The 18215-nt window shown below is 39.4% G+C and overlaps 2 protein-coding genes across 3 annotated transcripts; both read left to right on the top strand.

Annotated features, from left to right (window-relative positions):
* The first annotated feature begins 577 nt into the window (after positions 1-577).
* On the top strand, positions 578-9680 carry LOC146488772 (tRNA (cytosine(72)-C(5))-methyltransferase NSUN6-like). Its single transcript, XM_085113517.1, has 10 exons — positions 578-684; positions 1044-1196; positions 3911-4115; positions 4382-4538; positions 5680-5840; positions 6789-6829; positions 7292-7439; positions 8039-8199; positions 8900-9025; positions 9470-9680. The coding sequence occupies exons 1-10, from the start codon at positions 601-603 to the stop codon at positions 9647-9649; spliced, it is 1416 nt and encodes a 471-aa protein (XP_084969643.1). The 5' UTR covers positions 578-600; the 3' UTR covers positions 9650-9680.
* A 1408-nt stretch (positions 9681-11088) lies between these two features.
* Positions 11089-17033, top strand: LOC146488771 (zinc finger MYND domain-containing protein 12-like). Of its 2 annotated transcripts, none has more exons than XM_085113509.1 (8): positions 11089-11303; positions 11512-11653; positions 11814-11985; positions 12604-12773; positions 13279-13401; positions 14370-14489; positions 14918-15067; positions 16599-16918. In XM_085113509.1, exons 1-8 carry the CDS (start codon positions 11194-11196, stop codon positions 16710-16712), a joined length of 1101 nt encoding a protein of 366 aa, XP_084969635.1. In that variant the 5' UTR covers positions 11089-11193; the 3' UTR covers positions 16713-16918. The 2 variants fall into 2 exon arrangements, with proteins under 2 accessions (XP_084969635.1, XP_084969630.1); XM_085113504.1 differs by having other exon boundaries at positions 11090-11303; positions 14370-14493; positions 14922-15067; positions 16599-17033.
* The last annotated feature ends 1182 nt before the right edge of the window (positions 17034-18215 follow it).

The following is an 18215-nucleotide window of genomic DNA, read 5'->3' as shown; positions in this document are numbered from 1 at the left end:
TTAGAAGCCTCATTTTTTCTGCGAGCAACCGTAATCTTTGCGCCATAATTTCTGCTACCCTTTCAAATACTTGGATTTAATTGCTATCCTTTCGGTTCACTGTCTAAGTTCAATTTTAATTCTAATTTTTTTTTATTTTATAAAATCCCTTTCTATAATATAAATTTAGGGGAGGGGGGGGGGAGGGTACCCAGATAGTATGTCTGCCTTGAATAGTCTTAAGGCCGATTTAGACGGTAAAACTTTTGCTTACGACTGTCGCATGCGATTTCTAGAGCACGCGCTGCTCGCGGTCATGCAAAAAAAAAAATCGCACACAATTCTCCTCATTCAACATTGCCTAGGCCTACGAATGTCGTAGGATTTTGAAACATGATTTAAAATCCTACGACATTTTTTGTGACTTACACGACAGTCGTAAGCCAGTTGTAGGTTTGATTTACACGAAATAGCTCGCAGGCTAACACGAAACAATTCGCGTCGTAGCCGTCGGCATGTGACAATAAAGGGTCTTTGGAGGGGGGTTGGGGAGGGGTATCTAATCTAGGGGGGTCGAAGGAGCCTGGGAAGTAATGGAATAAAGATGGCGGCCATTTGAGTATGTTAGTTCATCGTCTGCCAAAGTTGACATTCGTATTCCCTGAAGTCGAGGAATTTTTAAGAAGTTCCCTCTCTTCTGCAAAGGTAAATGTTAGTACATTCATTCTAGTGAACGCATTCTGTAACTGTTCTCAGAAATTTTATTGATATGCCTTTCACGTACACGGTACAACGACCAAAGAATCTTCTTTTAGAGTGCATTTAATCTGGAAAGTCTGTTGTTCATTATCTCTATTGATCCTGCGTATATACATCAAGAAAAAAAGCTACACTCATTAATTGGCTTGTGTAATTTTTGTTTGTGATCAGGCAATCAAATTGCCATTTTATTTTTTATTTTTTTGCTTCGATTTTGTTCACCTTCATTTAATCACTTCAGTGTCAAACGAAAATTGTTCTTAAGCTTACTATTATATCAATTTATTTTTCCTTTGACAAGGCAGGAACCTGCTCATGATGTGGCTGGAAGTTCTGGAGAGTTTGATCACTTGCTAGAAACACTTGGTACTCCTCCATTGTGCACTGTAGTACGAGTAAACACTCTGAAAACAACAGTAAATGATGCACAGGAGCAGCTGCAAAGAAGCTTGGATCAGGTATTTTGCAGAAGAGTTTTGTATTTAAATTTGTTAAAGTCATTAATAATTCATAAAGAGAAAACAAAGGAAATCACTACCATGAAGGAGGTTTGGAAATCTTAGCATAATATAAAATTTGATGAACTTTTGCTTTGAATTTCTCCAAGAATTATGAATGGTTTGAGAAGCTATATCAAACACTTGAAAGAGTGTTTCATACGATTTCCAAATACCTCAAAGTTGGTTTAAAAAACTCGGCTACACCTCGTTTTTAAACCATCTTCTTCGGTGTTTGGAAATTGGATGAAACACTTTTCCTCATGTTTGATATATTACTTCCTAATATGGAAGGTACATGTGCAACCATATGGAGATGATGATCATAAGACAGTGTACAGTCAACTTTCGCCTTGCGAACATCTTGCTATTACAGACACACCGATAATACTAAATCCCTGGCAAAAATAAATTACAGACATCTGACTGAAATAAATTCCCGCTATTACGGACTCTCACTGTTGAAAAGACACTAACTCGCGGTCCCAAGAGTCTCCACAATAAAGGGAGTTAACTGTACTTACACCTGCACAGAGATTGCTATCTGCCATGTTAGCATCATCACATAGAGAGCAGGTCAAATTTGATGCCAGGCATCCTTATAATGGGCTTAGCAAATTCAGTTTCTTCTGAGCCCTGCTGTGAAATTTTTCCATGTCAAGTCAAGGCAACTACCCTATATTTAACTGCAAAAGCCAAAACTAAATTATTTTTTTTGCCCACAGTGGTCTTCATGGACCATTGTGTTGATACAATGCCACCCCAACTAACCTATATACCAGCATGCAGTGGACGGTAAAATGTTTGTACAAGTAGAACATATTTTTAAACATTGGGCGATTCCAGAAAATATCCATACCATACCACGGACGGCTTTTAGGATTTCTGAAGGGGAGGGGGGGTTCACGATTATGGAATTCTGAGGGCATGGGGGGGCTATTGCGCGTTTTTTAATCAAGGAAATGTTGTTTTCGAAGTTTTGATTCGAAAGATTAAAGTACGATCAAGCATAATTATGTGCAGCGTACTGGTAGCGATCGCGCGTGTTTCCATTCTCAGCTTGTGAAACAGCGGCCGAAAAAGTCGAAATCTTTTAGTAACTGTTTCGCTTCCTTCACTGTTTATTACTGGGTTTAGTGGACAGGTATTCCAGTCATCTTTGAGAGTAAGACACGGTTACAATTTGAAATGAAGAAAACGTGAGATCGGCTTTTGAGATTCGATGAACTCGATAATATTTATGCAAATTTGTAACGCTACGCCGAAGATGTAGTCTGCTCAAAGGCAAGCGAGCGGCCACGTTGAAGTTTCCCCGGTTCCTTGCCGAATTCTACCGTAGACGTTGTACGTTTTTTAATTAGGAAATGCTTTTTCCGAAGTTTTCATTCGAAAGATTCAAGTACAATCAAGTATAATCTTGCGCAGCGTGCTGCTTGCGCAGCAAAGATACTTCAGAAGCGATCGTGTTACATTCCGCGAAAAAGCCGCAATCTTGTCCACGTGCTCCGGCGTAAGAGTCGATCGATTGGAAGGCTGCTCTTGTATGAGGGTTTAACCCGGTTAATGACTGCTACTTTTTTCAGTAACATTTTGTAAATAAAGTAGATAATTACAAAACAGCAACGATGTATGTTTACTCGTGAGGGACTCGGGCACGTGGAATCGAACATTCAAGACGTGCATTACATATCACTGATACATTCGCATAAAGTTGTCTTCAATGTTGTTGACAATGGGTTTTCTTCTTCCTCGCTATAAGAGTTTGAAATAGTTAAGACTAGGTATTCGTAATGTGGTAATTTAAACCACAAGTTTTCTCTTGATAGCGCCTGGAATCACAAACACAATTTAATTGAATTTTTGGTTCAGAAACTGAAGCCGACTGAAGCATGCGAGGAGTCCTGGGATCCCAGACATTCTATGGATTTTGTGCGTGTATAAAACAAGGGGTGAAAAGAAATAATTTTTGTTTTCATCCAATGTGTTGTTCTAGTTTCCTTCTTTTCCTAAAGGAGTTGAATGGCACAAGAAAAGAAAGGGGAGTAAAACTGCCGTAAATGGTGTTTATTATTATAACCAAATTCGGACTTAAAAAGAAAATTTCACAGCCTGGCCACTAGCGGTAGGTTTTTCTTGTCGCTGAAGAGTAAAGCTTGTCGCCTAGCGCCGCCAGATCACAGCCCTGAGGAGGCATAAATTCATGTTCGTTTGTTCATATAGGCGTTGCTAAAGTCGAAAATGTACTTCCCAGAAAAACCGGAAATTCTGAAGGGGAGGGGGGGTTCACGATTATGGAATTCTGAGGGCATGGGGGGGTAACGCATTTTGGAATTTCCAAAGGCAAGGGGGGGTTAAAACATGGAAGCCGTCCGTTGTTGGGTATGGATATTTTCTGGAATTGCCCATTGGTGGTTGATGCAGTTAGTGATGTGGTTTACTAAAAGAAATTAATGTCCTTGTTTGATTAGGAAAAATCAAATTATTTATCTGGTTCACAATGGTCCACAAGTTGATTACTCCTACAATGCTGCCTCAACTAGCCTATTATATAATACCAACAGTGGGTGGTAAACTTTTTGTACATTCAGTAGAACAGATTTTTAAATATAGGTGGTCGATGCAGTTAGTGATATGGTTTATTAAAAGAAATTCATGTCCTTGTTTGATTAATTTAGGAGAACAAATCCAAGGACAAACAGCAGCATCATTACCAAGTGAGAGAACATCCCAGGCTGACAGATGCCCTGTTAATTGATGGCTCAGGGCCTCACGTTGATCTTGTGCCAGTTGAGAAGGAGATAATAGTTGATCTGCACTGTGGTGCAGCGGTCCTCAGAGGAGCAGATATCTTTGCCCCTGGTGTCTTGGCTGCTCATCCTGGTGAGTGTAGTCGCTTATTACATTCTTATATCTACTTCTTCTAAACTCTTTTCACAAGTCCTTGGTGGAGGGGGTAAGGGGGGGGGGGGGGAGGTAGTAAGAGTATTGACTGGTGATTTTTTACTGTGTTGTATAATGAAGTAACAGAGTACTCCCATGGGCAATGATTTTCTGAGAACATAATTCTGACTGACAATGATAACTGGGTCTAATGCTCTGACCATCAATAAATATTATTGCATAATTCCTTAAACTGTTGTTATCAGGTATTAACAGAGGCGATGTAGTATCAGTGTATGCTGATCTGGATGACAAATGCCGGCAGGGTCTCATCAAACCTTATGATGGACAGAAGGTGTTTTTAGGAAATGGAGTTTCTGTGCTTGACAGGAGAGATATATTCTGTTCACAACAAAACGTGAGGTAGGTAACTATCACGATTTGGTTTTCCTTATTCTTATCCTTCCTCTTATTAGTCCCACTTCTTCTTCTTCTTCTTCTTTTTTCTCCATGTACTTCTGCTTGCTCTTGTTCTTGTTCATCATCATCATCATCATCATCATCATCATCTCCTCCTCCTTTTTCTCCTTCTTCTTCTTCTTCTTCTTCTTCTTCTTCTTCTTCTTCTTCTTCTTCTTCTTCTTCTTCTTCTTCTTCTTAAATGAAGCTAATATTTATTATGACTGGATATTAAAAGATTGTCCAAACTGATGAAGGCTCCATTCTCTTTTATTCTTGTGTGCAGAACAGCTTTCTAATATCAATAAAAAGGATTGGCTTTCTGCTTTAAGCTCTTCCTCCCACTGTTGGGTCTCAGGTTCAAATTGTTCTACTTGGCATCATATTTTTTTCTTCAAGGATTCTTCCCAGAGTTTGCTGGTTTTCTGTCCTCCATAAAGCCAACGGTTCCAAGTTTCAATGATTTGAATATTGACAGCATTCATCAAAACCACCTCATCACAGTGATTAACCCTTACTCTATTATATTTAACCCATTGACTCCTTAAAGTGCACCTAACCCCCAAATTTTTTTCTCTTAAATAAATCTTTGCACCTGTTCGAAACATATTGCGCTATTTGGCGCCTTTTTCAACCAAATCTTGACTTTTTAAAGGCTGTAAAAGTTATGAAATCTAGCCATCATCTGTTCCATGACCGAGCTAGTAAGGGGCATGGGTCTTTTCCTTACTTGACATCACAAACTGATTTGCATTGTATTAAGTCTTTGCGAAAATGCATGCAAAGCAGTTTGTGACGTCATGTAAGGACTAGACCCATGCCCCTTACTAGCTCGGTCATGGGGCAGATGATGGCTAGATTTCGTAACTTTTGCAGCCTATAGAAAGTCAAGGTTGTGGTTGAAAATGTGGTTGAAAAAAGGTGCAAAAAGGCTCAATGTGTCTCGAACAGGTGCAAAGATTTATTTAAGCGAAAAAAAAAAATGGGGGGGGGGGGGAGGGTTAGGTGCACTTTAAACGCCCATGACTAATAATAAATCAATTGATTTTATTCAATTGATTTTATTTTGAGAACAAATTTTTGCTTAAATTTGTTTTATTTGCAGTGGTGTAGCAATCCAGATGACTTGTCCACTGTACAACTGTCCTTCTTTAAGTGGTGTCCTTCCTCATTTGCTGTTTCTTCAGAATTTACCTTCTGTTGTTGTTGGACATGTGCTCAATCCTCAGCCTGGTGAAGTTGTTTTAGACATGTGTGCTGCACCAGGTAAGTTTCAAGGCTCCATGGTGGCTTTGGCTTTGAACAAATTGCTTTAAAAAGACTGGTGACTGGCTTGGAATCACCCAGATCACTAAGGCCAATTAAGGTTACAATTTAATTGCTTGGGACTGCCATATGTGGCTTCTGTAACCCTACATTACATGCTGTTTACGGCATACAAGAATTCACACACAACTTTTGTCATTCGCCAACATTGTCTATGACTTTGATTGTTGTAGCATTGCAAAACATGTTTCAAAACCCTACATGTATGATGTTTTACGGCTCATAAAAAAATGTGATAAGCTGTCAACAGGTTTCATTTATATGTGCATGAAACAATTTGAATTGTGCAGCTTTTGACTTGCCAATGCCAGCATGCTACCTGCAACAAAGTTTTACAGTCTAAATCAGCCTTAAATGACTTACTTAGCTCAGCACCTCCAAAGACTATCACTGCAGTTACATTTAGGTAATTCATGGTCACCTCTGCACATTTTAGAGTTGGTGCTGCAAAAGGTAATCCTATTTTTTTTCTCTCCTTCTTTATCTTAGACTGCAAACAGTCTCTTTCTTTTCCTAACTTCTGTAGCGCGCGATAGATCGAGCATAGCGCGAGGCGTAGCGCGCAATTGATCGAGCAAACGAGGAAGCCGCGACCTGAGAGAAACTCAAGCGCAATCTGTCCTCGTTCGCTTTTTAAATTTGCATAATTTTGCCAGCGCTTTTGCTCACGTGATCTGAGGAAAAAAGGAGCACTGCTCGCAGTCTATCTTTATCTATGTGTGCCCTTCCCCTGCCTCAAATGGGTCTTTTCTTCTTACAGTTGGAAGCTACCTTGTATTTATGTTCTGGGATATTATTAAAGTAAATGTTGTTGCTGTTTTGGACTGATTGCATTTTTCTAATTAAAAGGAATATTTATTACTTTTTTGTTATTCATAAATTTCACAGGTGGAAAAACAACACACCTTGCATCACTTATGGGAGACACGGTGAGGAGGAAAAACTGTTCAGATTTGTCATACTTTGAAAACATCTGGATGCAAACTCTCAATTCTGTTAATTACCAAATCCCCTGATGCTTTGTAGGTGTGAAGTTATAATTATAATTTATTACCTGTAGTTTCTTGATTTATCATGTCATGTATTCTCTAGGTGTAGGATTGCATGTCCCATGTCCCGTGTCCCATGTCCCATCTAATGTCCCATGTCCCATCCTTGTGGTTTTTCTTAGCCAACAGTGTAACTAATAATATGATACCCCCTTGCACCACCAAATTTTGACTAAGGCTATCATCCTCCTCACACCAACATTATTTTTGCGTAAGTCCAACATCCTCCTCACACCACCAAATTTTGACTAAGTCGACCATCTTCCTAACAGTAGGATTTTTGTTGCTTAAGTCAAACATCCTCCTCACACCACATTTTCCTTTTTTTTTCTTTCATTTTAGGGTATAATAGTGGCCTTGGACAAGAGTGAACCTAAAGTAGCTAAACTGCAAACAAACTGTGCTAGGCTTGGCGTCCACTCTGTAAAGAGCTTTGTGTTTGATGGTGTCAAGGCTCTTGACTCTGACAAACAGTGGAAGTCAGAAAATAGTATGTAGACAATTTTGCATTGCTTCCACATGTTGATATAATATTGTCATATCATCTGTCAGTTTCTAGAGCTGCTCTCTCTAATGGTGACTAATCCTGTGAAGACCTGGCCAAAACTGATATTCCCATCATCTGGGATCCAGGTTGTTCACTTTGAAATAAATACATTGTAACTGAGGGGCTTTTGTCAGAAGCTTGGGTCCCCAGATGGGACTGAGATTAAGAAATTTTTTAGGTTATAGGCTTGGAAAACCAGATAACCCAGAGAAAAATCCTTGGTAAAGACCAGCAAAAGCTCAACCCATGTAAAATGCGAGTTCAGGGAATCAACTTTGAATAAAGTAAAGTAAGTGCTTGTTCAACTAGTGTATGGGTACCCTCCTTTTCCAAAGAGACAACTCATCTATTCAAGCCCCCCTTTTCTATGTACCTAATACAGTGTGCATTATATTTTGTTGCTCTCATACAGGCTAAATATTCTGGAACTTCAGTATAGGAGTAGCCTCTCTCACAGACCCTCTCTTGGCTTGTCATGCGCCAAAAGATCATCTGCAAGGGAGGCTAGTAAAGGAGTGTTGTAATTTCCTTTTTTTTTTCAGTGTCCCTTGCTGCTTCCCCACCCTACCCCTGTGGAACATTTGATCGTATTCTCCTGGATGGTCCTTGCAGTGCTTTGGGACAGCGTCCTCAGTTTGTCGTCAGAATGACTTTGAAGGAGTTACAGTCCTACCCCAAGCTACAAAGGAAGCTTTTCACAGCTGTAAGTGATAAACTTGTAAGATGCTCAAAAGGTCCTTCAGCCATTTATTGAGAGGGACATGGGGGCTTATGGTACTGTGGTATCGGGCCATTTTTCTTATGGTAGAGCAGTAATCTCAATGCTACAGTGTGGTATTAATGGACCCTTCTCCAAAATGGCGGCAACAGATTTGAATGAGTTAAAATTGAACTGAAAGAAGAACTGATACCAGCACTGGAAAGAGCACCTTTACTTTAGTTACCTTGCAAAGTTTCAGCATATTAGGTGTTATATCAACTTAGGAAATGTAAGATGAAATTTGACAAATTTACAGACGTTTGTATGACTGGAGGTATACGTCATACCCCCAGTCACACAAACGTCTGTAAATTTTTTCATTTTTCAACTTACATTTTCTCATCTGATATTACACCTGCCATGCTGAAACTTTGCAGGGTTACTAAAGTAAAAGTGCTCTTTCTAGTGCAGGTATACGCCTTTAATTTTAACTTATTTGAATTTTCGACCGCCATTTTGGACAAGGGTCTATCAAGTAGATGTGAACAAAGTATCAGTATGTCATTGACTTTCAACATGATATTGCAGGTTTAGACACTTTTTTGTGGTGTTGCAGTTTCAGCCATCCCCAATGTCTCGCTCTTTATTGACTCACTGCAAGACTAATAATGCTCACTGTTAATCACTGTATTTATCTTTACAGGCAGTGGGCCTATTGAGGGAATGTGGTGTGCTTGTCTATTCAACATGCACCATAACTCCACAGGAAAATGAACAGCAAGTGGCCTGGGCACTAAAGTCCTTTCCCTGTTTGAGGCTGGAAAAACAGGTCAGTGAGTTTTAGATAATGATAGAGGAGTCTTCAGCAAATTGAACTTTGGTGACAATAAATTCAATTCGTAATTCAATAAAATAAAGGATAATTACTTTTATTATCTTTTAAAATTATTGCGTGTAGGACCAACAAGAATTACTTTCCAGTAATTTAACTTTCTTAGGGGTCTATGGCGTTCATCTCATCTCAAAAGTAATGTTCTTAACTAGACAACTATTAGATTTGCAAGGTTGTGTCAAGATAAAATTCATGAAAACACCCATTCCTTCTGAAAAGTAATAACCACTTTTTGATCCAAACTAATGTGTTAATATTTTTACGTCTTTGAGCTCTGATCAAACAGTCTACCTCCACAGAATTTTGTTAAGTTATCAAAATAATAAGAGAGGAGAAATGCAAAGTATTAATTTTATTCTTTTTGTTGTTTTTCCTTCCCAGACACCTCACTTGGGTGGACCAGGCCTTTCTAACTTTGGTCTGTCTGATGATGACTGTCTGTTGGTACAGCGGTTTGGTCCAGCCAAGCTTTGTGGAGACGAGGAAACAGAAACATGCGTGCACAATTTAGACACTATTGGCTTCTTTATTGCTAAGTTTGTAAAGCAGAACTGTCAATAAATACATAATAAATTATTTTGGCAAAATTTCAGTGATTCCTTTGTGGTGCTTTTCTGACTTGTTGTCCGGTGAAATTAGTTGAGAGAAACCAGACAACCATCTTACTGCTGCATGAGGAGCTGTAATCACTTGTGCGCAACTACACTGTAATGTTACCGCACTCACTCAACCTTACTTGTTTCTGATTGACTGTAGAATGGACTCTTCAGCTAGAGTCATCTGACCTGTCTTGCACGCAAAATTTTGAATTATGGACCACAATTTAGGGCTTCAAACTGCTCTATTTTGGTAACTTCGATATGCTCTCTCCCAATTAAAGTATTCTTCAAGTTATAGGCCATACTCTAAAAAAAGTTTGTATTCAAATTAGGTCAAGTGGGGAACGCATTACTTGGAGCTTATAACTTCCATGCTAAAGGCGCTGTTACACTAGGCAATTTTTCTAGCAACTTGTCTCGCAATTTCATTGCGTCTTTGCGTCACAAGTTGCCCGAATCGTTGCCTAGTGTAACATGCGTTGAGATGAACATGTCTCGCAACGTTTTTGTTGTAGTCACCGTTGCAAGAAGTAGAACCGACTTCTACTTCTCGCAACGATTGCGGCAACAAAAAAATTGCAAGACATGTTCATTTCAGAGCATGTTACACTTGGCAACTATTCGTGCAACTTGTGTCGCAACAAAATTGAAAGACAAGTTGCAAGAAAAATTCAACTGTGCCTGGTGTATCAGTGCCTTAAGTCATGGTTACAGCATTTTTACAGATTGGTCTATTTTTAGATGGGTTTTACAATACAATAAAGTATTTTCCGCCTGCAAAAGTTTAAATTATTCCAGTCCGCATGTGAATTATGCAAAGCTTGTGATAGGTTGGTAAGGCTCCTATGGGAGTCTGAATTTGTGGAAACTGGCTTCGATTTGACACCCAGGCACCAGTAAAAACTATTTATAGCAGTTGGAAAATCTGGCATTTATCCAGAAAATGGCTAAACTTTTTCATTACAAAAACAATGGTGGGAGTTTTGGAGGACATTTTTGCACACTTCTGTTGACCAGGGAGGAAACATCCACACTCAACTGGTAAAATATACACCAGTCTTCCAGTATACTAGATGCAACTCAGAACTGTTAGCAGTGAAAAAACTGTATTATGAGCACATAACTTTATCAGCGGTTAGAAGGCGCTATTCTCTTACTGGTGACAAAAAGTAACCTCTGGTAGCCAGGGTAGGACCTTGTCGGACCTCAAAGTACTTTTACTTACCACTAAACATCGAAATAAATACCTTAATTTAATAGAACTCTGTTAACTGTCAGCTTCTGATTACTCGAAATAAAATCCAAAATCCAGTCTGTAGCTGATCCAGTCCATTTGTTTACACTTCGCTAAAGAGAGAGTGCCCTGGGACGAGGTGAGAAACCAAATAAGTTTGTTGCATAGCAACAACACCTTCGCGCCTTGAAACAATATGGCGGTCGGTTGAGAGGATGACTTTTTAGGTTTCAACAGTTTATTTAACCTCCGTCTCGTCACTTGTTAACGCAATGAATACTATAAATCCTTTGGCTAACCCTAAGGGTGTTAAGCTTTTATGTGAATTGTGTCAAAAACCGGCTTTTGTTCAATGTACGGATTGTCGAGTCACGTATTATTGGTGAGTATAGCACATACCCAGAAACATCTTTTCTGTTATCTGTTAGGGTAGATTAATTTTATAAGCTAATTTAAGCTTTTGGAAGCTCATTTTAACGTTAAACTTCTTATAATATTGTTTACGAGTTTTAAGTTGCTTCAAATTGATCTTAATGCATTGTTTTCTTGTATAAAAATTCTTGAAAGAAATGAAAATTTTATCCATTCAGTTCTGCAGAGCATCAGAAAGCTGACTGGTTGGGAATTCATGAAAAGATTTGTCAACTGTTGATTCCTTTACGAACACCAATTCCATTTCTTGGATCTGAAGAAGAAAGGCAACACAGAAAACAACAGCAAATAGTCAGACAGGTACAGCAGCTTTCAAACTTTATAAATGACGCACACACTCGATCAGCTGAATTAATAGAATTAAAGAAATCATATTCATACAAATATAGCTTTCAAGATGTTTTTCAATAATTGACTGCATGAATCTGTTATTTATGACACTTTTTGCCCGCAAAAACAGAAACAAATGATTGAGTTATGTCGTACAGAGGGTCAGAAGTTACTATTTGAAGGAAGATACGACAGAGTGGTCCCCGCTGCATTGGAGTCATTGAAGTTCTCCATTGAAGTTTATGGTCTGAGCAGCATTGAGCTTGTTCCTTCATACCTTATACTTGGTGAAGCCAGCATAGGTCAGTATCCTGCCATTAGTCTAATGATAAATGTCAAATGTCAGTCACTGTCACCAACAACATTACTTCTCAAGACAATGCTCACCCAGAGGAAAATAACTTGCTGACTTACTGATGTTTCAATTTTGAAGTATTGTTTCACAAAGTTTGTATTATTTTTATGTGTTGATTGTTATACACGTATTGTGGTAAAACATGTTTCTGCAAGATTTCCGCTCAGCCCCATACTTAATTTGCGACTCCAGCTCTACATGTGTACATGTATTCATGCTTGCCTTTTCTTGAAGAGGGTTAGTATGACAGTGGTGTATGTATAGCTAATGTAAGGGGCTATGCGGAAATCTTCTGTATGTTTGAAAATCCCTCCATATATTTACTAGCAAGTTGTAGGTTGGATTAAAAAAAATTGTATAAATTTATAGGCCTTGTTGCAAAAAACAAAGTTGTACAATCTTTTAAAATTTCTATTGAGATCCTCAGTTACTCTTGTTTAGGACCCTACCAGCATTGCACCTCTGATTACCCTTAAATGATAGCATACCCCAGTGCAGGCTGGAAGCAGGAAACTCTTAATCTGTTGCTTGGATGTTATTTAAATTTTTCATTTCTTCTTGTAAGGCCTTGGCCGCTTATCTCAAGCAGAGGAATATTTAGGTCAGGCTCAGTGGACAGTACTCAAGACTCCAGAATGCACTGATGGCATAAGATCCAAACTCTTCAGAAACTTGGGATTGCTGTATGCCGCACAGGGAAACTACCCTGATGCTCTTTCACAGTTGGCAGATGATGTAAGTTCCTGTTTTTATACAAATACAATTTATTTGGGTTATCATAATTTGTATGCTGAAACATATTTTTCTTTGAGCCGGGGTTGGTGTTTTCTTTTATATTCATTTGAGATGATCATTGTAAAGTCATGAAAGGCGTAAGTAACTGTAGTTTTTAAGTGATAGCTCAAAAATAAACCGAGTCTTACAAGCCTCCCCTTCCCAACCATCGAAGGATTTTCTTTACAAGACCCCTGCTACTCTGGAAGTTCAAATTTAGTTTCATACTTTCTCTAAATGGTTTGGACTTTGAGGTCCCCACACCCAAAGCATTTCAAATCCCTCTAAATGAATTTTTTTCTTATACTACCGTACCCATAGTTTTACCATTTATGGAGTCTGACCAACTTTAGAGCAATGATTGTGTTTTGACCACTTTTTCTCGAAAACTTTGTCCTGTGTTTGTGATGGAAATGTGGTGTGAGTAACTTCAGTCTAAATATTTATGAAACGCTTGCCTTGTTAGATTTATCACTCCTCAAGAGTTTATGGCACTGATGACATTAGAACCTCTGGTGGTTATTTTCACATGGCTAATGTGTTTTACAGACAGAGCAAACTGGATGTTGCATTCTCCTTGTATAACCAGGTAAACACAATAATACTGAACATGTCAGGCCTTCACAGACCTATGATGACTATATGTATATCTTCCAGACCTTGACTATTTTTAATCACTGAATGAGTTACCCTTAATTGAAATAAAGGTATCCATTTGAAAGAAATGCGATGCTGTATATTTAAACCTGGTGAATGAATGGTAGAGGTTTTTTTCTGTCAGTGATTTAGGCATACTTGGAAAAACAAAACTTATCCAAGTTGTGAGATCCCTGTAATTGCCTGTGTCATTGACTGAAAAAAAAATGCCACCAGGCATCTATAATTTTATCATTCTGTTTGACTAGGAGATTGTTGTTTCTTCTAGGGGGGCAAAGAGTTTTTGTATTGGTACCTGCTTAGTCTGCTTTAGGGTGCTAAAATCTGAAGCAAGCTGCAGTATAGTTATTGCGGCACCTTGGTCTCATTCATCCCTGACATCAATAAAAGAGCTTTCAGACTGTTGGTACATGTGTTGTTTTAAAACTGTGTTGGTACCTCTCAGGGGTGCACGTGAATTTGACCCACACACAGCAATGTGTCCCATGTGTAGTACTTTATTAAATTACCTGAACTCGATGATCACCTCAAAGTTGCAATCCCTAAAATCTACCGTACCGAAAAAGGTGGCAATTAGTACATTTACTCATAATTCTTAGCGTACGAAATCTCTAAAAACACTCATAAAAACGCACAGGAAAGTTCTAAAAACTTCAAACCTAGCATACACAGTGTTGTTCGTACAGGGACAAATCTCACCAAAACTATGGCTGCGAACTATGGCTGTGAAAAAAATATTGGCTCTGTTAGGTTCGCAAGGTATAATTTGTGGTAAAATGTACAGCTGCCATCGTTTTCTGAACAGTGGATTAAGCACAGGAAAATGTTTCTAAATCTGAAAGTAACCTGCAGCAATAATGTATTCACATAGTTATTATGGTCTATGGTCTTTTCCTCTAGGTAACAGATATATGGTATGAACATCTCAGTAGATTGGTAGGACAAAGAACAAAGACACCTGCAGAGCCTTCTGGGATAGGACCAGCTTTCAATTCAGGCGTACCTACAGATTTTGATATTCTTGGTAAAATACACAACTGATGCTCATTAGAAAATAATTTGTCTTCATGATGCTGAATTTGAAATTCAAAGCGCCAAATTCAGGTCCTGCTCAAATCAACTGGCTCCAGTAATGTTCAAAGAGTGGATAACTTTATCCAACGGATAAGTTGCTATCCAGCAGATAAAATGGATATTAGTTGGAGCAAGTTTTGTCCGTTGGATAGCAAGTTATCCGCTGGATAAAGTTATTCACTCTTTGAACGAGCAGGGCCTGGCGTTGTTTTATGGAAGATGCTATTCGCCTCCTGCCTTCTCGGATTTTTCACCTTCTTACTGCATTTTTTTTAATGTTTTATTTGTAATGTTTGTTTGTAATTACAATGTAAACTCTGGGCTTATCAGCAGTAAATAATTTATTGTGTTGTTGACCTGAGAATGTTTGGTTTTTAGATGAAGCCCAAGAAGCTGAAGCTATCCAGGTGATAAATGCCATATTAGACCTGCGAGAACAACAGTCAGTCCAAACACCTGCAGTCATGTGCAAAATATATTTCACTACAGCCATGTTACAGTTTATCCTGGGAGACATGCCTAAGGTGAGATCACTCAACGGGATTTTACCATACCATTTCAGGACACATGCAAATTTGGAACTGGATTGCCGGGGTCCTGACATTTCGTGTCTTTCAGTAACAGTTAGAACCCTCTGGGCTTAACTATGGAATACCCCGCCACTCCAAAAGTAATCCTGAAAAGAGTGGCTACGTGGCTACGCAGATGCAAAGTAGTCAATGCCATTCCCTCCCCACAAGGAAAACCGTCAAAAATTAGAAGTACATGACTGTACGACTATGCCTCGTTCTTTGTGTGAGAAGCCACGTAGCTACGTAGCCGCGTAACCACGTATCCACGCAGCCGCGTAGCCACGTAAGCCCCTGCAGTATTCTAGGGAGAGGGGGTGGTGTTGGCCACTTTGTATCTGCGTAGCCACGTATCCACTCGTTTCAGGGTCACTTTTGGAGTGGCGGGGTATTCCCTTGTTACGAACTCTGAAGCTCAAACCCAATAAACGCCCACAAACAGGGTGTTTTTTTTCCGGGTCCTCTAACCGGGGCGGGGGGTACTCAAATAAAGTTTTATACCAGGAGGATCCGCCCCAAGGTCCAAACTCTTACCTTTTTATATGCAGTGAAACCCGGTTAATACGGACACCAAGGGGACATGGCAAAGTGTCTGTATTATCCGGGAGTCCTTATAAAGCGAGCTTTCAGAAGAACATGGAAAAACGTCACGGACACATGTTTCATCGATACTAAGACCAAAGAAGACATTTTTACAGCAACGAGACGTTGTTAAATTTCTTAACTGTAACTGTAACAAGTTCAAACCAAAGAAACCTTACGCTCATTTATGATAGTCTCGGACTAAAGCTACTTTATTGTTCTTGATACGCGACAACGGAGTCGAAGTCTTATCAGCATCAGCCTGCGAGCGGAGGCTGATGGTGATAGCGGCAAGCATAGGACGTCAAAGAGAAAGATGAAGACTACAGGCAATGACTTACAGCAAAAGGCCAACGAAGTGAAAGTTTTGTGTATGCATAGAGAGCAGAAAACTTTAAAGGACTACGATACAAGCGTAAAACACAAGAAGAAAGGCAGACGTCACATTTTACGCTATTTTGCTACTATCTTTTAAGAATAAAATCGTATTAACCCGTAGAAATATGCCTACAATTAGCACATAATTGTGACAATGAAAGTAGACAGTGCGCAGATAATCAGTGTCCGTAAAGCGGGGATGACGATGTATGAGAGTTTGTCACTCGGGACACAGAAAAGTGTCCGTTATCCGTATTAACCGGTGTCCGTATTAAGCGGGTTAATTTTAGAGAAAATATATTAGCTTTTCTTCGGGACAAACGAAACTGTCCGTAATATCCGGGTGTCCGTGCAGCGGGGTTCCACTGTACCATTTTTGACAGGAAAAGTAACCCTTTCGATTTCATATACCCTCCATAGGAAATGGTTCCCTGCGTTCTTGTGATACTATTTGTACTCTTGTGGGAACTTGTCTATCTGTGTTCAGTGAACTTCATTTCTGATCATTTTTTAATTATCTCTACAGGCAAAAGAGTTTGGAATCAAAGCTCGCACAGCCTGTGAGAGTGCTGTGTCCGCTGATGACGAAGCTATGAAGAATGTTGTTGAGTTTTTGAAAGCAGTTGAGCGGTCCATGTAATTCCTGCAAGGAGTCAGTCATGGGTCTCGGAAATGGAGCCTTGGTTCTCCTTTGAACAAGAACTAACAGTAAAAATATGAAAAGACTTTTGTACAATATTCACAGTCAAAGAAGAGATCATCCATCGAACAAGGTTTTTTGTATTTGTCTCAGTTTTTATGTAAATACCTTTGCATGTAGGTAGGCTGTCGCGCGGGGCTTTTTTTTTTTTTTTTTTTAATTCACATGGAGACGTAGTTGTGTATAATGTAGAATTTTGTACGTTATTGAACTCTGTCACATGATAAAGAGTAAAAAATAATAAGAAGAAACAACAGCTGACTTAATGTCCAAGTGCTTTCAACGTGAGAGAGGGACGACACTTACTTTCTTTCGGTTGATTATTCTCGCGGTAATGTTATTTGCCAGGAACATTGTTCTATCCCATCCACGATCCGAGTCCACGATCAACTCCGGGGGCAGTGGGGAGGACTCCCATATAAAAGTGTTGAGGGTGATCGTGGTACCTTTTAGGGGTTGAAATTTGTGGTTTGGTACCCCTCAGGGAGCTAAAATCTAAAATGAATTCCGTCAGAGGTATAGTGGTGTGACAAGAAGTAAATGTCAGTCAACTGATTAGGTACCTCACAGGGACCACGTCGACAATTCAGAATTCTGGTACTTTTTAGGCGTTCTTTTCAAAATTTCCAACAATCACCCCCTTCATTTTTATATGAGAGCCCAGCCTCTCCACCCCCTTCCGTATCAAGTATTACCGTCGAAGCACTTAAATGTTTATAGTGATGTTAAGTGCCAACTCTGATCAAAACTGATTTTTAAGCCATGTTCCTTAAGCAGTTATTCCGAAACTTACGTCGGAAACACGTTGTCAACATCATGACGAGTAATTCCTATTGGACAAACTTTCCGAAAACGTGTTCGTTCCCAGTTCGGGCCGAAGTCAAAGCGTTGTCGGCTTATAGGCAGAATGTTGACGGACCTTCAGGGTGGAGCATCGTCCAAGATACTCCCCCAAATACTTCTCAATTGATAACAATCTTTTAAACGCACTTGAACAAACATATACAAAATGAACTGATGAACCATGTTAAACAGTAATGCAACTCACTCAACAAAAGAAACAACTACTGTTCTCCCCTCGCCTCGTACAATTTACTGCTAGAGATATCATGATCCAACTCAGACAGCATCTGCTTTGTAATGCATCCAAATTTCATTGAAAACAAGACATCTCTGTTACAGAATCGATGAGAATTTCCTTCAGAACGCGGTAACTCAGTACGGTCACTTGAAGAACAGGTTTCATTAATGAGCATTAACGTAACCAGATTCCGACCCACCCTACCCTGGGCGCTACCTCCGAGGGTAGTACCCGGCCGGGCACGCGTCTGAACACGATTTTGTCAGTTCCCGCGCTTTTTTCTCATGCCTCCCTTCGGTACAATAAACAAAATGGCAGGTGCTAAATTGACGAACGAGAACACGATTAATTGTTTCTTGCCG

The sequence above is a fragment of the Pavona decussata genome, unplaced genomic scaffold, assembly GCF_977016875.1.
Source record: "Pavona decussata unplaced genomic scaffold, jaPavDecu1.1 SCAFFOLD_8, whole genome shotgun sequence".
NCBI lineage: Eukaryota > Metazoa > Cnidaria > Anthozoa > Scleractinia > Agariciidae > Pavona > Pavona decussata.
Note: the sequence above shows the minus strand (reverse complement) of the source record. Positions and strands in the feature narration are given on the sequence as shown.

What these genes read in the sequence shown, in the direction of transcription:
- LOC146488772 (XM_085113517.1), top strand. Translation starts at nt 601, where the DNA reads ATGTTAGTTCATCGTCTGCCAAAGTTGACATTCGTATTCCCTGAAGTC. An exon ending in ACAGTGGAAGTCAGAAAATA is followed by an intron (nt 7,440 to 8,038) that starts GTATGTAGACAA and finishes TTTTTTTTTCAG; the next exon opens with TGTCCCTTGCTGCTTCCCCA. An exon ending in GTTTGAGGCTGGAAAAACAG is followed by an intron (nt 9,026 to 9,469) that starts GTCAGTGAGTTT and finishes TTTCCTTCCCAG; the next exon opens with ACACCTCACTTGGGTGGACC.
- LOC146488771 (XM_085113504.1), top strand. Translation starts at nt 11,194, where the DNA reads ATGAATACTATAAATCCTTTGGCTAACCCTAAGGGTGTTAAGCTTTTA. An exon ending in TTTCACAGTTGGCAGATGAT is followed by an intron (nt 12,774 to 13,278) that starts GTAAGTTCCTGT and finishes TTGCCTTGTTAG; the next exon opens with ATTTATCACTCCTCAAGAGT. An exon ending in TCCTGGGAGACATGCCTAAG is followed by an intron (nt 15,068 to 16,598) that starts GTGAGATCACTC and finishes TTATCTCTACAG; the next exon opens with GCAAAAGAGTTTGGAATCAA.